The 17,118-nt window shown below is 53.9% G+C and overlaps 2 protein-coding genes and 1 long non-coding RNA gene across 3 annotated transcripts in view; all 3 read left to right on the top strand.

Moving 5' to 3' along the window:
• The window catches only part of LOC129406503 (uncharacterized), a 50,995-nt gene extending 39,841 nt beyond the window's left edge, over nucleotides 1-11,154 (top strand). The window contains exons 7-8 of the long non-coding RNA XR_008631048.1: nucleotides 8,917-9,027; nucleotides 10,220-11,154. This is a non-coding gene — a long non-coding RNA (uncharacterized LOC129406503). The remainder of the gene's footprint in view (nucleotides 1-8,916; nucleotides 9,028-10,219) is intronic.
• A 308-nt stretch (nucleotides 11,155-11,462) lies between these two features.
• Nucleotides 11,463-14,106, top strand: LOC129406557 (ral guanine nucleotide dissociation stimulator-like). The gene is made up of 6 exons (XM_055144718.1): nucleotides 11,463-11,482; nucleotides 11,900-12,155; nucleotides 12,734-12,943; nucleotides 13,415-13,518; nucleotides 13,706-13,775; nucleotides 13,999-14,106. Exons 1-6 carry the CDS (start codon nucleotides 11,463-11,465, stop codon nucleotides 14,104-14,106), a joined length of 768 nt encoding a protein of 255 aa, XP_055000693.1.
• A 1,030-nt stretch (nucleotides 14,107-15,136) lies between these two features.
• LOC129406502 (ral-GDS-related protein-like) lies at nucleotides 15,137-15,849 on the top strand. Its single transcript, XM_055144495.1, has 2 exons — nucleotides 15,137-15,442; nucleotides 15,621-15,849. Exons 1-2 carry the CDS (start codon nucleotides 15,312-15,314, stop codon nucleotides 15,748-15,750), a joined length of 261 nt encoding a protein of 86 aa, XP_055000470.1. The 5' UTR covers nucleotides 15,137-15,311; the 3' UTR covers nucleotides 15,751-15,849.
• Nucleotides 15,850-17,118: the final 1,269 nt, after the last annotated feature.

The following is a 17,118-nucleotide window of genomic DNA, read 5'->3' as shown; positions in this document are numbered from 1 at the left end:
GGGAGCCACACTTGACGGTATTCAGGGTTGACTCTGGCTCTGTTCTCAGGAATCATTCCCAGAAGACTTGGGGTACCATATGGGATGCTGGGGATCAAACCCAGATTGGATGTGTGCAAAGCAAATACTGTATCTACCAAATTATTGCTCCTTCCCCATAGAGCCCAACATTTTTGCCTCTTGCTTCTCCATAAACAAACCTTCTCTCCTTCCACAACACTATATTGAAATATTGTGGTTTGCAAAGTTGGTTGTGATTATTTGTTATAGGCATGTAATATTCTAACCCCAATCTCACCATCACTGTCACCTTCCCTCTACCATGTCTCCATTTTCCCAGCCACCTTTCAAGCCTGTCCCTGTAGCAGGCCCACAATAATTTATTTTATATTGCTTGTTACACTAACTGGCTAATGGGATGATAAGAAAAATACTTAAGTAAAAGAAAATTTGTGAAAATTGTTGTATCTCACCATGGGGATATTAAGTCCTTGTCTGAGAGTTTACTAAGCTCTTTTGCTAGTTAAGTCTTTTGTATGAGTATTTTTGTTAGTCGAAATTAGTTAATGTCTACTTACGTTCCTATCCAATCTGATGTGTTCCTTCTGGGATGTTAATATTCTAGAGTTTGGTGATTTCAAGCTTCAGAAAATTCAGGATATGTAAGTGGGCAGTCTGGCCCAAGACTGTGATCTCGTCTGCCGGGGCTTTGGTAGGGCAGACACTGATGCCGTCCGCCCCTGAGATCACCTTCGAGGTCCCAGCCGGGATTGGGTACATGAGAGATGTTTGTGGGAAGTTGATCTCTTTCGGGATTTAATCATGAGTCTCTGGAGCAGGGCCAGTAGATGAGCTTGCATGGCAGCAGAAGTCGGATAAGGTGTGGCTGCCAGAGTTTCCGGAAGTACAGGGAAATGGAGGGAGGTCACCCACCCTGACTCCAAGGAGGTCTGGAGTTTCAGCCCCCAAATCACCCAGTGTACCTGAAATTTTTGGTAGGTTAGCATCTCTGTGGGGTTAGTCATAAGGCTGTGGAGTCTGGTAGAGACATGGTGGCATCTGTTGAGGTGTGAGTGTGGCTGCCAAGGTTTTGGTATGGTGGGAACTTCGCTCCTCCACCCCCAGATCACTCTGGACATACCTTCCTTTGAAGACAGTGTGTAGATGAAATACTGGACCAGAGGACACCCTGATCTATTTCCTGCTGTCCTCCCCAACCCCAGCACCCCTGCCCCTGCTTCCCGGGCCCCTGGCCCCTGCCCCCATGTCTCTGGCAGGGCAGAACTGGACTAAGTTCAACTTCACAACTCTATACTAGACAGATGCTGGACCTAGTGGACCAGGCAGGGCCAATGTTCAGCTGCCTAAAGACATCACTCACATCCAGCTAGGCCATCTTTGGTGGCACAGATGTTAGTAAAGGGCTGGGGATTTTATTCTGTTACATGAGTTATACCCCTTTCACCCATTTCCTTGATGGGTGAACTCTTGGGTTCCAGACATTCAGTACAAATGGTCCTGGAAGCTCTTCCTCCAGATGTGTCTCAAAACAAAAAGTAAGAGACATAGAGGAGAGGGAGGGAGGTATAGGAAGAGAGAAAGAGACAGGGAGGTGAGAGAGAGGGAGAGAGAAGAAACAGAGAGAGGGAGAGAGAGGGAAAGCACTAGGCAAGCAGAGATGCCCTTGAGACTTTGTGGTCTCCATGGAAGAATGGGATTCTCACAAAAAAAACTTACTGTCTCTGTCCTAGGTTTCCTGTCTGTACAACTGGGACGTTAATATAGCTGCAAGACAGGGTGACTGTGAGGATAAAAGGCAGTGATAAAAGGTAGAGTTTAGGACACCACCATTCTGGAATAAGCATGAATAAGAATGCTGTATATAATTATTACATGATGATGATGATAATGATGATGATGATGATGATGATGGTGATGATGATGATGACAATGGTGATGATGATGCCAATTATGATGATAATGATGATGGTGATGATGAGGATGATGTTGATGGTGGTGATGATAATGATGATGATGATGATGATGAGATGACGATGATGTCCTGATCTGTAGTCTGGTGATGTTCTACTCCTCGGTGGTTCTTAGGTAGTTGGCTACCAATATGAAAAATGGGTAGTGAATGTTTGTTGATGATCAGTGTTTATCCATAAGAAACAAAACAAGAACAAAATCGTTTTCAGTCAGCATTGTGCATTTGAGATACCCCTTGTTACTAAACTAGAAATCTAAGTGTTCAACATTTGTACTGCTTTGTAGGTGTTTGTCTACAAAGTGATGTGAGTGCAGGATTTGAATTTCTCCTAGAAATAGACACCAAAATTGCTTTACTATGTGACTTCTAAGCAAAAACCAATCAGACAATGGATGACGAAAAGCAGGCTAGAACCAAGATCTCCATTGGTGTTTTCAGAGTAGACAAATTAGAACTTTATAGAGCATAGTCCCAGAGACAGAAGGATGACAAAAAGCCTAGGGGAAAAATGAGACATTTTGAAGCACCCAAGTCTGAGCAATTTTCCCATCACCCCAAGGATGTTTCTGAGAATTAGAGGAAGGGAAACTTTCCATCTGAGGCACCCCAAGGATGTTTCTGAGAATTAGAGGAAGGGAAGCTCTTTCCATTTGAGGAGAGTGATTAATTAGATATCTTCAGGGGAAAATAGAATTTTATCCTTTTCACACACTGTTGGGCTAGAGCGATAGCACAGTGGTAAGGCATTCGCCTTGCACATGGCCGACCTGGATTCGATTCCTCCGCCCCTCTCAGAGAGTCCAGCAAGCTACTGAGAGTATCTTGCCCGCATGGCAGAACCTGGCAAGCTACCCATGGCGTATTCAACATGCCAAAAACAGTAACAAGCAAGTCTCACAATGGAGACATTACTGGTGCCCGCTTGAGCAAATCAATGAGCAACGTGATGACAGTGACAGTGACAGTGACAGTGACACACACTATTGATAAAATGTATTCCCAGTGTATCAGTGACCATAATATCATATTCATAGACTGAACATGACAGGAATCAAGGGTAGAGACTTGAAAAGAGAGAGAGAAAATAGGACCTTGGTGTATGTTTATTTCCTGCACTGGTCAGCAAGGCAAAATCAAAACATATGCAGGAAACCCTTGATTTCCTGCCATTGTAAGAACAACATGCTGATTTCACACCTAAGATCCAGATTGTTCCCCATTCCTGAAACTCCCAGCAGGACTAGAGGATTCACACTTTATCCCATTCCATCCAATACCAAGACCATGTGCAGTTTTCATTTCCTACCATCTGATGAGTACCAGGGCTACCTCTGTGACCTAAAATCAGGATTTCTCTAATAACGATGTGGTCAGAATCTATTTATGGACTTATTCGGTGTTTGGAGGCTTATTGCATTGCATCTTCTACTTCTGTTACTTTCCCTATTAGATTTCCTTCTTCTGATTTCTGATTTTTAATAACCCACCTTCATTTTTAGAGATTAAGCCACAGTCATTTCTAGGCATTGTAAAATCTTCTCTCAGCCTGTCAGCTCTGACTTGTCAAGCTCACACCAGACAAGTGAGATAAGGACCAAGGTCTAAGTTGGCTACTAGAGACTCAATGGAAGTCCTTTAGAGTAGACCAGTGGTCAACAATGCTGGTCAGAGGACTATGCTGGTCCCCAGAAGTTTCCACAGGCTTGGAATGATTCCTGAAGCTTAACATTAACTTAGATATACCTGCATTAGGTGGCAGTGACATCAAGATTGACGTATCCGTGTTAATATATGTTTCTTTCTTATAAATCATTAGAAAATTCTGCTTTAGATGTCCATTATTTTTCATTGGACCTGAAGAGGCAAATATGTGTCCCACTTTCACTGATTTGTAATGCCAAAGGCCAGGTGCACTGAATGAGACATTGATTAGATCCTGAGTCAGGGAAAGAAAGCTTAGCCAAGGGGCTGTCCTTGCCCAGGAAGGGGCTGGAGGATCAGCAAAGCCTTGTGTTAGCCACGGTACTGAGGGACCCCTCCAGGACCCTCACTGGCCTACAAGTTTGCAACTCTCTCTCTCTTTCCTTTTGATGCAACTCTCTTCTGGGGTGCTTGAGTGCTGCCTCCTCCAGCACTCAAATAAGGAGATATTTGAACTGTCCCCGGGGAGATTGAAAGGGGAGTGAGAGAGGTGGGCAGGTGCCTCCCACCCTCTGTTCCTAAGGAATCAAGTGACATTTGCCTCCCACCTCAGATCTGCTGAGGTTCTCTCCTCCCTCGTGTGGTTCTGGGAGGGCTGTAAGGAAGCCGGGGTGTCCAGACCTGCTCCCCAACATTGAGGTTGTCTACAATGTCCTCACAGGAAATATTATTTCTGTAACCTGGGCTGAAACCATCTCTGCCCCAGTCTGTGCAGACCCTGCGAACTGACACTCACAGGTCAATGTGAGTCTCTCTCTCTGGGCTTCCCCTGGTCTGGTCAGTTCAATCTGGTTCTTCTTGGTGTTGTCTTGCCCAAGTGGGCATTGGGTGGTTCATTCAAGGAAGTTTCCAAATTCCTATCATCTCGTCCATAGAAATCAGCAACAATAACGTCCCTTGAGGGTTCTTCAGATTCCTGCCTCAGATACGCATCTTGTTTCTGCCCGCCCTGGCTTTAGAATGCCTGCTGTGCCAGCCTTTGGGCCCACGGTCTCTATTCAGTGCCCATACATGTGCTCCACAGCTGGGAAGTGTGACCCGAGGTGTGTCCATGTGTGAGCACTGTGGTGACCTCTGGGGAGCACTACAACCTGACGTGAGACCCAGCTAGCACGGCTAGAATTGTGTGAGCCCCCGAGCCAGGCCTGTGAGCCCTGGGCAGTCACCATGCAGCAGCCACTAGAGGAGGGGACAGGGTCATCCAAAAGCAGTTCATATCTGCTGTCTGGAGCTCTGCTCTGATGCCCTGGCTGCTGGCTCAGGTGATTTTTGCGTGTCAATGAACCACATTGAAGGAAGAAGAAAGATTTGGGCCCTCAGTCCCATCTGCACCATGCCAGTGTCTCAACTCCCAGAAGTGAGAGATGGCTACTGTGTGGGACAGAAAGGAGTGAAATATTATATTCCCGTCCAAGCAGGACTGCTTGTCAGCAGGATTGTTTAGCTTCTACATCACTGTATCACTGTATCACTGTCATCCCGTTGCTCATCGATTTGCTGGTGTGAGCACCAGTAACGTCTCCATTGTGAGATTTGTTGTTACTGTTTTTGGCATATCGAATATGCCATGGGGAGCTTGCCAGGCTCAGCTGTGTGGATGAGATACTCTTGGTAGCTTGCTGGGCCCTCCGAGAGGGGCGGAGGAATCGAACCCGGGTCGGCCACGTGCAAGGCAAATGTCTTACTACTGTACTATCGCTCCAGCTTCTACATGATTTTTGGCTAATAAAGATTTTGCTTCTTGTTATAAATTTTGCTGGAGCAGCCCACATAATACGTACGTTATGTATATTATATTTGATCCCACTTAATTCACTCCATGTTTTCTCATAACCAACCATGCTTCTGCAGTAGGAGAGGGCTCAAGGGCTCAGTGCATGCTCCGCTGAGCTCCAGCTTTGCTTGCTGGTCCCCAAGGACTATTAGCACGATGTGAGTGTAGAGCAGCCAGTTGACTTCGTATCAGCGAGTCACTTAAATGACTGTGGTCACTATTCCTCATGTCCAGTGAGATCAAGTTCACATTTCTCGGGCTGGGGAGATCACACAGTGAGTAAGACACCTTGCAGCCATGTTGGATCCCAACCCTGGATTTCACCCCCAAGCACTGCCAGAATCATCCCTGAGCACAGCACCAGGATAGAACCTTGAACACTGAGGGGTGGTGCCCCAAACAACCCCTATTCCCAGGGACACACACAAAAGGTCATACACATATATTTTTGTGTGGTCACTCTTACCTTTTGGATGAGTCTTTTAAAACAGCTTTGGATTTCACGAGAGTTCCAGTACCCCACCCACAGTGGCTCCTCCTAGTAATGTCTGATATTGATAGAAACGTGTGATAAATGTGAAGCAGTCCTTCCTTAGAGGTTACTTGGTTTGCCCTATTTTCTCTGTTCCGTCCCAGGTTCCCACCGTGGCCTTCTCAGTGCTTTTAGTCACCTGTCTCAGACTCCTTACAGCTATGACTGTCACCAGAGTTTAATGTGATAGACTGAGTAAAGATGGCATTGTTTTACATCACTGTAGGTACTTCAGGAAAAACAGATCCATGCCCAGACCACTGTGAGTGACAAGCACTCTGCCACCGTCCAGTGGAACCCTTTACCATGTCCACGGTTGTCAGTCTCTCTGTCCTCAGATTTAGGATTAGGCTCACTGGCTTTCCACTGCACTTCTTTCTCTTCCTGAGAGCAGTGGAAGCATTGAGTATTTCTGTTTCTTTTGGAGACCCTCCAATTCTCTCTGGGTTCTTTTTAACGGTGAGGTGCCCTCTTTTATTAGGAGCTGACAGATACGACTGTGTATGTACCACAGATTCACATTAACTTGGGCACTAGCCAATGGTTGCCTCCTGAACATGACTTTTGTCACAGACAAACTTACAATGGCAACGAACATGGCTCATATTTTGGATGCAGTTAGCAAGCAAGAGTCACTGCCTCCCACTGGAACCCCACCTCTCATCCATGACTCCACAGCAGCTTCCAAGCAGGTGCCCTTGCAGGGCCATCTCTGTTGGCTCAGGGAGTCTCAGCCTCAGAAAAAGCTCCTGATCAAGCAAGATGCAGGGACGGAGGGTGTTTGAGGGCAGGAGAGGTTGGTGTCCCTGAAGGAGGGATGGCTGAGTCATATCCCAACAGGGGACAGCCAAACCTCTGCTCCCACCCTCTGAGTGGGCATCTGGAGACTCTTGTTCCTGTAGACCATCCAGGAAGGCAGCCCCCTAAGAAGTTCCCAGACACGGGAACTATGTGCATAGACACAAATTGCGCCAAGTTCCTCAAGCATTATGGCCTTATTTTTGGGGAAAGGCAGTCCCCGTGTGCTATGGAATTTGGGTGGAAACATCTAGAGTAGAATGAGGAGAGACGAGTAGGACACCAGGGTCCTGGACACTCTGACGCACAGTTGCCTCCACTGTAGCTGAAGAGAGGGAGGAAGTCGTGAGCTGACAGGGGGCTGAGGTTTGGTGCTTATGAGGGACACCAGCAGCCCTTGTCTCATAAACAAGTCCTACCTCCCTGAGCCTGCAGGCTGTCCCAAACTTCAGTGACATTTGCTTCTGCAGAGGGGAGGGAGCCAGAGAGGGGAGAGGATTCCCAAGCCTGTGGGACACAACTCTGGAGTCCAGGGCCCAGGGGTCTGGACACGGGAGACATGAAAAATCCAGTTCCACTGAATCCTCAGAGTTAGGACCCACGTTCTATTTGCAGGTAGTTGGGGAAACCTCTCAACTCCCTGTTTCAGTCTGTGGTGCCATAGCAGGGGAGGGCATTTGGTCAGGTGGAAGGAATTCATCAGCTCATGGAACCCTGGAAAATGACCTCACTTCCCTAGTGACCATCCCCAACTGCCATAGAACCCTGGTTCCCCTGTGAGCTCATTCTCGAGAAAGTGACCGTCTAGTTCACTTGCACTGAGAAGCAATAGACATGTTTTCGTGTTGTATGCCCAAGATCAGAGGCTCTGGGCTGAGGCGAGCCCAGAGTGAGGGTGATCGCTGTCCCTGCAGACTGTGGAGGAGGGCTCGTCCCCACCCGCAACACCTGTCCCAGGTGAGGAGGAACTCAAGGGTAATCCGGGCCCACAGGGTCAATAGTTCACAGTTGTGATGCACCTCGGTAGATTCACATCCCTGTTACTGCGTGTGTCTGTGTGTGTGTCTGTGTGTGTGAATGAAATTTGATTGTGTGAGTTGTGGGTCATGGTCCAAAGGTGTCTGAGGGGAATGAGTCCTGTTCTTACGGGAAGGAGCAACTGCCTCATGAGGGAAGGCTGGTGTGTGTCATGAACTCTTCTTGACAAAACAGAGTTTCTAAAAAATGGAACCTTCTCAAGTGTATATTTCCCACCAGCAATGTTCCCAGTTTCTCTCCCACCACGCTCACCCCACACCTAACTCTATGGCACGAAATTCTCTCTCTCTCTCTCTCTCTCTCTCTCTCTCTCTCTCTCTCTTTCTCTATCTCTCTCTTTCTCTCTTTGTCTCTGATTCTCTCTGTTTTCTCTCCTCTCTCTCTCTCTACTTTGGACCATTATAGACTGTAATGCAGATACTGAGAGGTTATCATGTTTGTTCCGTTACCTACTTTCAGCTCACAGTTCTTATTCATAGTTAACTACCTTTGTCATAGTGGTCCTTCTCTACCCTAACTGCCTTCCCTGTCTCTCCCAAAACTTGTGGACCAGTCCTCCTGGCCCTGTTTCCAATGTCCTTGAGAACGAGTGTCATCCTAAGTGAATATTATGACGTTTTTCCTGGTGGCTGTGTAGTATTCCATCGTGTAGATGTACCATAATCTCCTTATTTACTCCTCTGTTCTCGACACTCGGGCTGTTTCCAGATTCAGGGTACTGTGAATAGTGCTGCGGTGAACATAGAAGTGCAGATGATGATTCAGCTCTGTGCCTATTTAGTCTGGGGTATATCCCCAGAAGTGGCATTGCTAGATCCTATGGAATTCAATTTCTAATTTTGGGGAGGGGGGAAATGGCCATATTGTTTTCCAAAAAGGCTTGGCCAGTCGGCCTTGTCACCAACAATGAATGAGACCCCCCTCTCTCCCTGCATCTGTGCCAGCACTGGTCGTTCTTATTCCATTGGCTGTGTGTAGTCTCTGTGGTGAGAGATGTTATTTCACTGTTGGACCAAAAAGACTCTTCAAGGGGGCCCCCGTGTCAGGTCCCTCCCAGGGGTGACAGAGGCTGTGTTACAGAGTTCAGCTCGGGACATCCCGGTGGAGCCCCTGGTGGGAAGCAGCTGTTCTACCTGCCAGGACACGAGCCCGGGACCGCACAGATGCAGTGACACCCAGTGCCCGGCACAGGTGAGCAGGTGACACTCAGGGTCTGAGATGGGGAGGTGGGTGCAGAGCCCAGTTCCCAGCCCAAGACACCTGAGACTCTTCCATGGTGACCCTTCAGGGTGTCCACAGCCCATCTCAGAGTGATCCAGTCCCCAATGCTCCTCTGGCACAGGGTCAGCTGAAAGTCCATCCCCACACACTTCAGAACAAGGAGCTGACCCAGAGGGCCACGCCCACGTTCCCCTCAGTCACACTGTGTGTCTGCACTGCTGCTGTGTGACCTTGTCCTCATGGCCCAGGGACACGGGGCTCAGACAGCTCCCTGTCTGGCTGACTCTCCAGGCAGGAAGCAGCTCAGGTTGGGGGTTAGAGAGAGAAGGAGCAGAGGGCTGCGGTGTCCGTTTCCCTGAAACTGCCATCCCTGGGATGTACCTCCAGGGAAGGAGGCCCAGAGAAAGGAGCTGTGTTGGCTGAGTCCCTACAGTCTGTCAGGACACGTGGGGACAGGACTCAGCCCACAGAGCAGGTACAGCTCAGCTGGCATCAGCCCCTGAGCATCTCAGCAACAGAGCAGGGCCCTCCTGTGGCTGCTTGCTGCAGTCTGGGTCTGAGGCTTCCCCAGCACAGGCCCAAGGCAGGAGAGGCCCCGCCTCCTAGTGGCCAGGGACAGAGTCTGTGGGCTGGCCCAGGGACTCCTGGAGGGGAGATTCGGTGGCACATGCCAGCTCTCTCCACTAGGGGCAGCACTGGAGCACAGTGGCCACTGGGCAAAGGGGGGCCTCAAAGGAGGGGCCCAGAGGGTAGGGGGAGACCTGGGGAGGGATCTGCCACACTCTGAAGCCCCTCAGCGGGGCTCCCCAGCCCCTCACCGGGGGGCAGAACAAACTGAAAAGGAGGCAGGTCCTGAGAGCAGCTGCAGGAGCTTCTCTGCTGATGAGGAGGGACCTGCCCAGCTGTCCCCCTGCTGTCCCTCTGCAGGGGGTGGGTTCCTTGAGACCCTCGGGGCCATGCCTGTCCTCTGGCCTGTGAATGCTCCCAACTGACAACAGCAAACTTCATTGGTCAGAAGGGCAGTCCTCAGCCCGATTCCTCGCACATGTGGGCGCTCCTGTTTCTGCCCCAAGAGCTGGTTTTCCCCCAGTTCTGAGCTCCAAACCCTCAGCACCGGCTCCATGGGGAACCTGCTGACCACCTTGCACCCCCTGCCCACCAGCAGGAGGAGCCCATGTGCCCGAGCTCTCTGGATGAGGCCTGCACGATGCTGACCCTCGGCGAAAGAACTGTGGAGATGTTGGTCTCCCTGATGCAAACCTCCCCTGGGCGGAAGTTCTCCTCTGTTACCACCATCCTTCCTACCGGCCTGGCCTTCCCCATTCCCGCGCGGATCCTGCAGCAGATGCTGCGCTGGTGAGAGCCGCCCCGCCAGCCGCTGGGCCTTGCCTGCCTCCCCGCCTGGGGTGCTCAGAAGGAGCCAGGGCCTCTCTGAGCTTCTGCTGGTTCTTCTGAACACAGCGTGGAGAGAGTCACGCAAGGTCCTGGAGGAGGACATGGGATGGGCCGTGACAGTGCTGGGCTGCTGCCTGGTCTCCTGGCCATGAGCTTCCTGTTCATTCTTGTTCCTGCCCATGGAACAGCAGCCGCAACTCTCAGAGCCTGTGGCTTGGGACTCCCAGAGTACATGCACAGGAAACCCCCTCTGAACTCCAAAGCATTTCTGTCCATCCATGCCCTGGTCTTCCTCTCGGTGTTGCTGTGGGCGAATAGACGTCTCTGGGGGCCACACACGTGTCCCAGCACCACGGGACAGGAGAAGGGTTTGGTAGTTTGGTCTTTCCATACGTCAAAGCAGCACCTGGTCATACAGCATTTCTCCACACATTGTCACGCAAAAACAGAGCTACTCCCTGGGACTGAGTCCTGGTCTGAGCCTCAGGATCCTGCCGTGTGTCCGGAACACTCCATGGACACTGTCCTGCTTCCCATAGGTCTGGATGCCTCCTCCCGTACTTGGAGCAGGTTCTCAACTGCGAAAAAACACTGAAGCAGTGAGTGGTCCAGGGTCCCCGATATCCACAAGGGTCAGCCGGGTCTGTGTTGGGTGCCGTGTGTGGGCAGAAGCCAGAGCTCAGGCATCATTTCCCCAACAGGGAACCTCCCTGACAGGGTCCCTGCATCACAGAGGGCTGAAGAGGGGTCCCAGGGCTCAGGAACCAGCAGATTGGGCTGGGGTCTCCCTGAGTGGCCCACACTTCCTGCCCCACTGCCCTCGTCTGGCCTCCTCTCACCTCCTCCTGCTCAGCATCCCTGGGCCTCAGCAGCAGACGGGCCCGGCAGGTGCTCTAGAATTCCCAGCAGCTCAGGACAGGCCCAGGTGGGGAAGGTCATTCTCACGACATTGGAGTCCAGGGCATGGGGACCCACTCACAGGTTCTCTGTTAGATCTTCTCAGTGGCATGATGGCTCAGCTGGGCTCCACGTGAGGGGACCTTCTGTGGGAGCAGCGGAGGCACGTTCCAGGGTCCTGACTCTGCTCCCTGCACTCCCCCCAGCGCCCTGAGTCCCATGTCGGGGTCCTGGCCTGAGGGCTCTGCTGAGTGGCTGTGCTGTGTCCCCGTGCAACCGATGCTAGGCTGCATTCTGGTGCATTTTTCTGGCTCTGGCCTCCAAGTTCATCTGAGGAAGGAACTTCTCCTGACCGCACTGATCAGGGCTCAGGGTAAAGGCCCTGCCCTCTGGGGTGGCCGGGCTCCTGCACGCCGTGGTCTGGGGACAGGGCTCTGCTGTTTCTGGTTGTGGCTTGGCGGGACCCTGAGGCGGGGCCCTTCTCTTCAGACGTTGCTCCGGCCCCAGCAGTTGTCCCAGAACCACCTGAGGAGCTGGGCCTGCCTCCGAGGGATGCCCCAGAGCCGGAGCCTCTCGAAGCCTCAGCTGCGGCCACAGCACAATGGGCAGAGCTGGAGGACGCCGGGCCTGGAGACACGCATGATGCCAGCTCGTGGGCAGCTGCCAGCCGGGCCAGCGAGGCAGCTGACGGCCCTGAGCCTTCCTGCCCCGGCAGCAGGCCCTTGGAGGAGCCGGGGAACGAGCAGGTCTCCGTCAGCACGTTCCCTGCCCGGCTGGTGGCCGAGCAGCTGACACTCATGGACAAGGTGAGAGGCAGCGTCGCCCACACCTGCCTCCCCGGGCACCTCTGCAGGCAGCGGCCCTCCTGGCCCACACTCACCCTCTGTGCCGGCTCCCTGAGCCTGCCCTGTCCCAGGATGGCCAAGATGGCCCGTGGCAGGGGAGGCATGGGGAGGGGTTCATGTCCTTGAGCTTAACAGAGAGCAGTGTCTGAGTGTGTGTGTGGGGGGGGGGCGGTGCTGGGGTGCCTGTGGCGCGGAGACTAGTGTCGCGGGTTTGTGTGTCTGCTATGGTCTGAGCATCCTGGACTCCATGAGGCCCCTGAGGGCGGTCCCCTCAAGGGGGACGCAGGAACCAGCCCCCAGTGCAGCTGTCACAGAGGAATGTGCCTCTGAGGGGTGCAGAGAGGGAGCCGGGGAGAACCCCGAGTCTGGTAGGGCCCAGGAGCAGGCAGAGGGGTCCTGTTCCTGCACCCCGCATCAGTCTGGGTTCCGGGGTCCTGAGCCCCTCAGTGCCCAGCACAGCCCAAGGGCCGAGTGGGACTGGCCCTGTCCTCTGTTCTGTCTCCTGGGGTGTCTGTGGCTGAACCTGTCCCTCTCCCTAGGAGCTGTTCCTGGAGCTGGTGCCAAACCACTGTCGGGGGGACCTCTCATCTATCAGGAACAAGCCGGGCTACGAGCATGTGTGCCCCACTGTGCGGGCCATCGAGAGCCAGTACTACACTGTGGCCGCCTGTGTCCTTACCACCTGCCTCTCGGAACTGAGCCCGCCCGCGCGGGCACGGATGCTGGAGTACTGGATCCTGGTGGCCCAGGTATATTGGGGGGCTCCCTGTGGAATTGGGGTCCCTGGATCTTGGGGATCCAGGTATGTGGTAGCTGGGTCCTTGTGGAGTTGGGGGCACTGGGTCCTGGTGGCCCGGTATGTTTGGGACGGGGATCCCTGTGGAGTTGTGGGCACTGGGCCCTAGAGGCCTGGGTATGCAGTGGGTGGGGGTCCCTGTGCAGCTGCCTGTACTCCTGTGAAGTTTGGGAGAGAAGATGGTCTCCTGCTCCAAGGACCGCGGGCGTTTCCTGCAGGGACTGTGTCCTGGGGCCGTCCCAGTGGGGCCCGTCATCCTGCCTGCTCCTTTCTCGAGTCATGCACACATTTTCCCAAGGTTCCTTGGGGATCTCTGTGCCCCCCATTGACCCCAGATTCTCAGTGTCCCCCATATGGGGATTTGCACCGAGGCCTGCAGGGAGCTCAGACTCCAGCTGCCCTGTCCCCTGCTCTTGTCTCCCAGGAGTGCCAGCGCCTCCGCAACTGGGCGTCCACCTATGCCATCATCTGTGCCCTGCAGAGCCCCGCCATCCGCCGACTCTGCCAGACCTGGGGCCACGTGTCCTGGTGGGTGCCCCCAGCTTTGCGGCCTCAGGGCTCTGTCTGCAGAGCCCCTCAGTGAGCTGAGACCCCTGGGGACAGCAGCCTGGGGGCCAGGTGCTGGGCAGGGAGTGGGACCCTGGCTTCCCGCAGCTGAGTGGGGCCCCAGGGATGCAGGGACAGCTCCCTCGGGACAAATGTGCTCCCTCCCTAGGTGGAGCCGGAGGAAGCTGAAGGCCCTGCGCAGACAGGCCCGGAAACATAGACGCTGCAAGCCCCTGCAGGTAGTCTGCAGGCTGGAGGCCTGCATGGAGGAGGCAGGGAGGGAGGGGCGGGTTCTCTTCCGGTTTCTGTGACATTCCTGTCTTCTCTGTATGGGCACAGCAGGTGTGTGGGTTGGGTGGAGGCCTGTTGGGGGTTGTGAGGGCAGGCAGCCCTGGGGGCATTGCATGGGGCTGCTGCTCTGGGTGGGGGCTGCAGGCTCAGTGCTGTCGCTGTTCTCTTCAGTCTGGGCCTGAGGGAGGAGAGTGGGGGCTGGGCGTGCGGGTAACAGAGGCTCAGGGTCGGGTGCTCATCCCCAGGTGGAACAGCGCTGCAGCTTTGTGTCCTGCTTGAGGAACCTCGGGAGACGCCAGGTGAGGGGCGTGTGCGGGACCCAGGGACAGAGGGGTGGCCCCCACAGGGGTCTTCCCTCAGAAAGGAGGCCCGGCCCAGCCCTGCTTCCGGCTGACCCCGTCCCGACCCAGGGTGGAGTGGGTGGCTGCAGAGCTGGTGTGTGGAGGGTGGGTGGGGGAACCAGGGAGAGGGCTGGGACCCTGGGACCCACGGGAGGGCTCTCAGCTTTGCAAGGAGGAGGACATTAGAAGGTCCTGAAGGGGCTCCTGCTCACCTGGAGCCTCGTGGTGGGAGGCTGAGGCTTGGGGGTGTCCTGGGGACCCCAGAGCAGGGCCCCTTTCTAACGGCCCCTTCGGCACAGGGTGTGGTCCCCTTCCTGGGGCCCTTCCTCCAGGAGCTGGAGAGTCTGGACAGAGAAATGGAGGATTTTGGGGTGAGTGAGCTGGGGGCTGGGCGGGCTGGAGCTGACACTCCCCTGCACCTCAGCCCTGGGCAGAGCCCTGAGGGAAACTCCCCTGGCGCTGGGCTGATACCCGAGGCAGGAGCAGCACGGGGCACTCAGGTCTCGTCACCCAGTTCCCAGGGATCAGCAGAGCCGCTGGTGCAGAACCACCTGAGGTCAAGGGCATCCCCAACCTCTCCCTCAGCAAGAGGCGTGGGGCAGAGGGACCTCAGCATCCACCTCAGGGACAAGGTCTTTGTCCTTGCTGGACACCCCAGTGTGTCACAGGGCGGGAGGGTCGGCATACCTGACACCAGCCACACGTGTCCTTTGAGCTCCGAGCCTGTCACAGGGTCCCCCAGAGGCCCTTTCTCATGCACTTGGCTGTTTGCTTCCAGGGGGAGGTGATCAACAAGGAGAAATTAACAAAGGTGAGCAGTGGGACTCTGCAGGGGAACAGAGGAGGGGACCCGACTTCCCTGTACCCTGGCCCCCTCTCAGATCCTCCTTGTCTCTGTCCCTCTGGCCTGACACTCACAGTAGGAGAATGAAACAATGGAAACATATATGCGTGTGGGAGGGCAGAGATCCATCAAGGGGAACTTCCTGGTGGAGGGTGTTTTCTGATCTCAGACAAGTGGAGATGCTGACGGGCAGAGTGAAGGGGGGATTCCTGTGGAAATTCTCCTTCTAGCCTGCCTTTGGGCAGCCCTGGCTGGACGGCGCCACAGCCCACCCAGGCCTTTTCCTTCCTTCCTTCACAATGTCCCAGGAAACTAAAATCCTCCAGGAGATTGTTCTGCTCCAGGAGGCCGCAGAGAACTACCGCCTGCAGCCCCACGACCAGTTTCTCACCTGGTTCCAGGACCTGGAGCTGATCTCCATGGAGGAAAGGTGGGAGGGACAGGCCTGGATCGGGGAGGGCCCGGGTTCCGGTCCCTGGGACATCTGTGTCGTGTCCCTGCACCACAGTCCAGATTGATTTGCAGCCTGGGCCCTTCTGATCCCCTGATCCTGGGAGGGACCATGCTACTGTGGCTTCTGTCGCCAAGCGCTGCCTCTCTGTCCCCAGCTTCGTCCTGTCCTTCCAGCGGGAGCCCCCGTTTGAGGCATTCTTCTACCACCTCCGCCAGGAAGGAGCTTCACTGGAAGCCACTGTCCACCCTTACTTTAACATATCCTTCAGTTGTGCTTGTGTTTAAACAATCTCAACTATATTGTATTTGTTAATAACATTGAGTTAGTTTAGTATTAAAACAATTGACCGAAAGAATGTGTCATAGTGCAATTTCCTAGTGATACAATGTCCCTCCCTGGCCGTCCCCACACACTCGGCACCCACACCAGCAGCAGCCATGTCATTATCACAGGGGTGGGGGATGTGCAGATACTTATGCAGAAACTTCCTTCATCTCCTTGGTTTCTGTAACCTCCTTTCTGCACAGGAACCTTAGGTGGACACCACGGTCAGGAAGGCTCTGCTTCTTCCTGTGTGCATTCCCCTGCAACCGGGGCTGTTCTCATTGCTGGGGAATCTCTTGCACTTGTTCGGGGTATCTGCGGGATATCTTCTGGTATGTCCTCAAGCGGGGCAGATGCAGTCTCTGCAGCATCGTCCTCTGGTGAAGGTTTTAAGCAGGAAAGAACTGGTTTCTGTGGCTCCCAGCCCCTTCGGGTGAAACTGAGCTGCTCCTCCCTGTTTCTGTCCTCCTGCTAGGCACTAAGTAAAGAGGGTACTGTTGTCTAGAAAAAGCGCCGAGTCGTGTTTAGTCCCCATCCCAGCAAGCTCACTGCCACCCTTCCTGGGTGATCCAGAGTCTGGCGTCACAGATGAGGGCCCACACATGGCTCATGACCCCCCACACTTCCCTTCCTTCCAGGGCCAAGGTCAAAGCAGGGGTTGACCAGAGTGAGGGTTAGGTGGGGATGTTCAGGTGGGCAGCAGGGCAGAAAAGATCCCAGGAGATCCGGAAAACAAGAGTAACCGCAGGCCCTCAAGGTCAGAAGGAGGAACCAGACTGATAGTACAGAAGGCAGGGTGCTTGCCTTGCATGTGGCCGAACAGTGTCAATCCCCGGCATCTTCTATGGTCCTTCAAGTCCTGCCAGGAGCAATCCCCGAGTACAAAGCCAGAAGTAACTCCTGAGCACTGCAGGGTGTGACCCAATAAGCAAAGAAACAAACAAACCAGTCCTGGTCAGCAGAATAAAGGGCTCAAGAGCAAAGGCGCCCAGGAGAGCTGAGGCTCCCTCACGGCTGGGGGGTGCTTCTTCCTCAGCACAGGGGGCCTTACCTCCAGGGCACACAGGTCACTAGAAATGTGGGATTCAGTCTTGCCTGCAAAGAGAATGGTCTAGTTGAGAGAGGAACCTTCCCCAAGTTTCCCCTGTCCCAGAAATCGGGAGAGGGGCTGCATTTCCTTTTGACACAGGGACCCTGAAGGAGAAGAGAGCAGGGCTGGTTGGGAAGCACCATCCTGGGACCCTCCCAAGGGAGCATCCGGCAGCCAGAATGTCCAGGAACGGAACGTAGTGTAAAGAGGCCATCCAACAGCTGGCATGCGGCACACT

This window comes from Sorex araneus, chromosome 7 (genome assembly GCF_027595985.1).
Source record: "Sorex araneus isolate mSorAra2 chromosome 7, mSorAra2.pri, whole genome shotgun sequence".
In the NCBI taxonomy this organism is placed as follows: Eukaryota; Metazoa; Chordata; class Mammalia; order Eulipotyphla; family Soricidae; genus Sorex; species Sorex araneus.
Note: the sequence above shows the minus strand (reverse complement) of the source record. Positions and strands in the feature narration are given on the sequence as shown.